Here is a 7,240-nt window from a genome sequence, read left to right on the forward strand (position 1 = left end):
AGATTTTATTTATTTATTTATTTGATAGACAGGGATCACAAGTTGGCAGGGAAGCAGACAGAGAGAGAGGAGGAAGCAGGGTCCCCGCTGAGCAGAGAGCCCAACATGGGGCTCGATCCTAGGACCCCGGGATCATGACCTGAGCCAAAGGCAGAGGCTTTAACCCACTGAGCCACCCAGGTGCCCCTAAATCTCTCACTTCTTTAACATGTACTTTTCATTCTATGATACACACAGTTTAGATATTATGATGCCTTTTTAAATGGAACAATTGAATGCCAAACCCACGTTGCTTCAATGTAACTAGAGAAGACTTAAAGCTAGCACTGTAACATAGTGAATTGCAGCATACATACTGTATTGCTCCGTGCTAGTCTGATATATGCTAGTCGGTACTGCCATGGTAGCGCTGTTAGGTGGCGTTCCTTCTTCCTCTGATTTTTCTTCTTCAATTTTGGGAACACCAGGCACATCAGAGGAAAGTTCATTCAGTATTTTTCTATAACAGGGTCTTCGTGAAAGGATTTCTCTATGTTTTTGAGAATCAATTACACCTTCTGATTCTGCAGACTCCTCTGTCTCTGCATGCCTAGTTTTGAGGGATGCTCGTACTGTGAGCACTGTGTATCCCGGGAGGTGATCTCTACCATAAGACACACATGGCACATTGTACCCATGATAATCTTACCTCCTTTTGTTCAGTTATGTTCAGGAGCAAAACCTTCAGATTCTTTATCCCATTTTTTTTTAAGACTTTACAATTTTAGAAATAGATAAAGGGCAGAGGAATGTCAGTCACTAAAGAAATGATGTAGTAAGAAATTAGTAAATTGATCATATAGTTTATTCATCATTCTTATATAATTTTAAGATTTAGTTAAATACAACCACTTTTTTTCCTGTTGACGTTCAACTTAAGAAGCTTGATTGAGTTTTTGCACATGCATGGTGAGAATACAACTCTGAGACACGTGTCTAATTACTTCTACCCTAATAGGCCTTGCCCTAGAGGCCGGCCAGTGCTTCACTCTCTGTATCCACAGCATATATATGCTGTACACTATGGAGTGTCTATTTACAGCAATTCCGTATGCCATAAATACAATATTTGAAAATTCTAAAGGGAACAGTATTAGGAAGCTATGGAGTGTCTATTTACAGCAATTCCATATGCCATAAATACAATATTTGAAAATTCTAAAGGGAACAGTATTAGGAAGCTCATATCAGTTATCAACAAACATTCACTATGTGCAACTGCGAAGGGTGGGAAATACAAATAAATCCCAAGTTGTTTACATTGTGGGGGGTGGAGGAGAGTAAATTTCAGAAACTCTTCTATAAAAGTAAATAAAATGAATCATTAAAAATCTAAGAACACAACATAAGATATACTCACTTAATTTTTTTTCTTAACACATTTTTGAGTATGCACTATAGTATTGTGGTTAACTATAGGCATGATATTATGCAGCAGATAACTAGAATTTATGCATCTTATGTAACAGAAACTATAGCCATTGAACAGCAGCTCTCCATTTTCCCCTCTCCCTGGCCTCGGGCAATTAGCTTTCTTTTCTATTTCTGTAAGTTTGGCTATTTAATACATCTCAAGTAAGCAGAGTCATCTAGCATTTGCCCTTCTGTGACTGACTTTAGAAATAGGCAGGAAGAATAAATCACTGAATTTTACACTTGACAGTAACTAATATTATATTATATGTTAACTAACTAGGATTTAAATAAAAACTTGAAACATTAAAAAAAAAAAAGAAAAAGAAAAAGAGGTGAGAAGAGTACTATGATGTTTGATGAACTGAGCCTATAACAGGGTGAGCCATAACTTGTTGGAAGCTTTTTTCTCTACGATACAGGAATGTACATCAACATCCAATAAATAAGCATTAAATTTAAACTTTTAAGAATTTTTAATCCTTTCTGTCCCCACCACTATCTTATATCTTATTATTTCCAGAATTGTCACTGAACTCGCCAGGCTTTTTTGGTATATAGCTATAAATGTGTAGCCTATTTTTGACTACAACAGCAAAGAGCTAAGCATGATCATGTTTTTTGCTTATTTCTTTCTTGGTTTTTTTTTGGGGGGGGGTGGGTTCGTTTGTTTGTTTTCTATTTCTTTGAATTTTGAGTAGAAATGGTTAAGAGAAAAAAAATACTATTCTTATCCCCCTTAATAGTCTCTGGCTCATTTTCATATCTCTGTCTACTGTGCTGTGTGTTGATATTCCAGTGCTCTTTGATTCCCTCAAATCAAAGAGCTATGGTGATACTAATTGTTTGTGATAGAAGGTGATTCTGCCAGAACAAATTTTTAAAAGAACTTATTTATTTCACAAACATCAAAAGCCACCTATAAATATGCGAAAACAAGCTTGAAGTCCTGAGATGCTGTATATTTCTGTAAAAAATATTTCTTAGAATTTAAACTTAATTTCCAAAAGTGCTTTATTTATGTATTCCCGTATTGTTTATGGTAAATTACATTGTTAAACTAACAAATAACCAACCTTAAAATTAAAAAGGAGTACTTGTCTAACACATTGTCGGTAAATACATTCTGAGTCTGTTTCTTTGATATAGCATCACTCCTTTCCCAATGACAATCACCATAGACTAGACTATTTCAGCACTCTGAGTGACATTGTGGTATCTCTATCATTTTTGGTAATATGTTCAGAGATTAAGAAATGTGGGGAAAAAAAGGAGAATAAAAGTTTAAAAGTTGGAAGCCCCTGGCAATATTCATTAAAGGGAATGGCACAGAAGTTCAAAAGCTCATTGTGGAGCTATAGTCAGCATTAACACTACAGAGCTCTAGCATTTTCCCAGAAAATGCAACACCTCCAGGCATTCTTTGAATTCTAGTTGCCAGCCAAAGCAAAGCACCACAAGCCAAAGAGAGTAAGAGAAATCGATCTTCTGTCAGCAACCCAAGGACCCCATAATCTTTGCCTACTTGAAAATTGTTAGTAAGCTATGAAATGGCTTTGGAAAAGGAAATTTGGTAGCATCATCTTTCCTGAGATCTTTCTAAGATACTCTTCATCTTTGAGAAATGTGTGCCCTTGGATGGTTAGGAAAAATAACAAGAAAAATAATATTTTATGTTTGCAATATAAGAGATACTATGATAAGCACCTACAATGGATAATTCTACTTAATATTTACATCAACACTATGAAGCTGGTACTATTATCCCCCCCCCATTTTACAAGTGATGAAACTGAGGTGAAATGAAATCAAGTAATTTGCTCAGGTTGCATAGTTAACAGATGATATAAGTGGGACTCAAGACAAGTGTTCTGAGGCCAAATCTTACCTAACTTCTATAATACATTGCCTCAAAATAATACCAAAATAGAATAGTTCAAACCCTTATTTCTTCCATGCCAGTAAGAGGCTACTCCTTGCCTTCAAATATTCCCTAGAATAATTATTTATTAAAAAACTAAGTGTTAAAAAAATCAATTGACAACAAAACAACTAATTTATATGCAACCACCTTTGCTCAAGAATATCATTAAATCTTTCATATTCTTTATGACCAAATAATGTATTTCTGTCACACAAATGTCACACAAATGTATTTCTACAGATCTAACAGTTATGTTCCTTCTATGTTCTTTTTAGAAAGAACATGGTCTCATTAAACAAATCCTGTACATTTTCTAAGTATAACACTGTGAGACCACACCACTGATAAGGTGAGTAAGGAATTTATTTATTCTGCCAGAAACTTCATTAATTTTGTAAAAAGTGGCAGCAGTTCAATAATACAGGGTGACGTTCTAAAGTTCCACCAGGAGATAAATATAACTACTGGTTTGAATAGTTATATTCAACCAAATGGGTTAAAATTGAAAAATATTTTATGACACCCACATCTTGGGCTAGAATTTTAGAAAAACATTCAGATGTGAAATATATCTGTAGAGTAATTATTTTCTCATTCATTTTCATGTTTCATTTTAGATATCTTTTTAATGGTAGTCAATCAATTTAACTCATTATTTGAATTGGATTTTACATGTGTATTTTACCAGAGTCACTTTCATTATGCAAATTATTTTCTTAAAAAAAAAAAAAAAGAGTACCTATGATTTTGCCTGACTCCCTTTACAAGCCTACTTCAGATTTATCAAGGATTCATAATTCAAAAGAGCAAGTATTTAGGTCACTGTTAGGAACATTAACAGCAGCATTATCTTGCCACCAAGTGGTAGTTTCTGAATTACAAGGAATGTTATATATATTTTTTTAATTTTTATTTTTTATGAACATATATTTTTATCCCCAGTGGTACAGGTCTGTGAATCACCAGGTTTACACACTTCACAGCACTCACCAAAGCACATACCCTCCCCAATGTCCATAATCCCACCCCCTTCTCCCAAACCCCCTCCCCCCAGCAACCCTCAGTTTGTTTTGTGAGATTAAGAGTCACTTATGGTTTGGCTCCCTCCCAATCCCATCTTGTTTCATTGATTCTTCTCCTACCCACTTAAGCCCCCATGTTGCATCACCACTTCCTCATATCAGGGAGATCATATGATAGTTGTCTTTCTCTGCTTGACTTATTTCACTAAGCATGATACGCTCTAGTTCCATCCATGTTGAAATCTTGCCATTTGCGACAACATGGATGGAATGTTATATTTTTACAAGTATATCTTTTATATCATTTTAACAGTTACTAAACATCAAATGTTATATTTTTACAGGAATGTTATATTTTTACAAGTATATCTTTTATATCATTTTTAACAGTTACTAAACATCAAACCCATCACCAAAGTAAAAATTACATAATAATATATGCTTTCCCAAAAATATTTGAGAGATCTTTATGATAAAAGGACTTGGTATTTGTGTTTCCCAAGTTGTTGGATTGATTCAAATTCCATCAAGTTTTAAAGTATCTAAGATAAACAGAAGGTTATTAGGTATAAGTACCCTGAGAACTTAATTATGAGCTATGAATTTGAAAACATGGTATCATCCTTTAACCTCTATTAAGGGTTGAATTCTGTCCTCCCAAAGATATCTTGAGGTCATAACATCCAGTACCTCAGCATGCGACTTTGATTTGAAAGTAGAGTTGTTCCATATCAAATTAGTTAAAAAGACCTCATAGTGGAATAGAGTGATCCCCTAGCCCAAGACAGCTCCTCCTTATGAGGAGAGGGGAATTTAGAACCAGACACTTATTAGAGGGAAGATGGTGTGAAAATACACAGGGAGAAAATGGCCATGTGCAGATGGAGGAACCGATTAAAGTGATGCATCTATAAGCCAAGGAACATTAGGATTGCCAGTTTCACAGAGTCCTGAGAACACCATGTATTGGACTTCTAACCTCTAGACCAGTGAGACCACAAATTTCTCTTATTTTAAGCCATGCAGTTTGTGGTACTTAATTACGGCAATCCCAAAACACTAATATAATTTCCCTTTCAAAATTTAATATTTGTGCTGGATGAACAGATAGACACAGAAGCTGAGAAGGCAAGTATTGATGGAATGCTTAGTCTTAACTGAGTACTCCAAATGAAAAATACATCTTTACTGAGTTATTAGTTCATGCACTGTTATCTGAGATAAAAATCAATAGAAGTTCAGAAAAGCAAATGTCAGGGTAGAGCTAGAATGACAAAATAACAAGACCAACAGAATAGCTGGAGTGACCATCTGTCTTAGCCAATTTGCTTTATCCAAAAGGAAAATAATCATCTCATATCATTATCATAAAAGGTGGTTTTGCAAACTGGAGATAGATGATTGTCTTCCCACAGTGACTAAAGGATAGGGATGACATTTTCCTTGATGATTACATTTCAAAGAGCAGGTTTTCAGGTCTGTGAGAATCACAGCCTTGGGTTAGGAAACTGGCACGAGGCTCTTAAAATGATTTATATCTCAAAGGGGCACAGAAAAATATCTGCAAGTACTAGTTTTCTAAGTAAATGATCCAAGAGAGAGAGGACCTCTGTGGTTCAGCATGGGGGATGGGCAGAAATGAGGGGCCTAGAGGCAGAAAGAACTTTCATAAAGTTTAACAAAGCTGAGAGAAATGTGAAGGCAGTCTTTCACTCCTTAGTTCTTCACTTCTGATAGAAGCTAGAGGTATTATTCTCAATGTCTTCCTCTTCCCTCAGGTTCAGTCCCAAAACTGTCATTTTTATCTCCCCAATGTTTACCTCATCTTTCCACTTCAGACTATCACTCTATCATTGGGAAAGCTCTCACATTTTGGCCTGTACCATGAGAACAACCTCTTTATTGCTCCCTTTTTCCAAGTGTCCTTCTCATCACTGTAATTATGTTAGAATTTAAGCCTGATTCAGCCTTTTGGCTTCTTACGGTCTGTCACTAATCCATAACCATCAAAAGTAAAAAACTCAATCTTTGAGGAAGTTCATTAACTTGGCGAACTGGTATATTTGTCCCCACTATTGCAAGACAAATGTCATCATCTTATAATTCTTATAATTAAATTCTTATAATTAAATTCCTACTGATAACTAGCTTTGTGACATTGAGGAAGTGATACAACATGACCATGTTGCCAACCCTGAACATAAGGAGGTAAACTGAGGCAAACTCAAATGACCAGAAATTACGTCTTTTCAGGAATAGCAGAGGAACTGCAGTTTGGGAAATGCATGCCATAGCAAGCTACAGGCAAGCTCATTGATGGTTTGGATCAGGCTGTATTTATGGGCAAGGAGTACAGAGGGGCAAGTCCATCCAGCCAGAGTCTAAGCATGAAATTCATTGGCTTGAAGATGGGGAGAGATTCTTCATTGTTCATTGAACAATGAACATTGTTCAATGTTCATTGAACATTCTTCAATGTTCATTGATCAGGGGGCAAGTCTCTGTCTTTTGCAAATCAGGCATTTAATGTAAATTAGTCTCGCAATTCTTAGGTTCCATTCTTTTGAGGGCTCATGAAGGAGAAGCTCCATTTCATAGTCTCCAATTCATCTGAGATTGAAATCCTTTCATAGTGTAACCAATCTATTCAAGTTAAATTAGTGAAGGGACCTCCCACTCTTTTATCCTGTAGTTTGTCAAAGGGGATTGGCAGCACAAATGTTTTCTTTTTCTTCTTCTTCTTTTGCCTTTTCTTTTGGTTAAGTATGTCTTCTGAAGATACAAGAAAACACAACACCACAGAGATTATCTATACAAAAATTTTAGGGACCTTACTTTTTTC

At 35.6% G+C, this 7,240-nt stretch overlaps 1 protein-coding gene across 1 annotated transcript; it reads right to left on the minus strand.

Annotated features, from left to right (window-relative positions):
* Positions 1-303: 303 nt before the first annotated feature.
* On the minus strand, positions 304-6,712 carry LOC101674423 (cAMP-responsive element modulator-like). Its single transcript, XM_045067732.1, has 2 exons — positions 6,642-6,712; positions 304-643 (listed from the first exon to the last, which is right to left on the minus strand). The coding sequence occupies exons 1-2, from the start codon at positions 6,710-6,712 to the stop codon at positions 304-306; spliced, it is 411 nt and encodes a 136-aa protein (XP_044923667.1).
* Between the last annotated feature and the right edge of the window lie 528 nt (positions 6,713-7,240).

The sequence above is a fragment of the Mustela putorius genome, unplaced genomic scaffold (genome assembly GCF_011764305.1).
Source record: "Mustela putorius furo isolate JIRA1106 unplaced genomic scaffold, ASM1176430v1.1 tig00003898_pilon_pilon_pilon, whole genome shotgun sequence".
NCBI classification, from domain to species: Eukaryota; Metazoa; Chordata; class Mammalia; order Carnivora; family Mustelidae; genus Mustela; species Mustela putorius.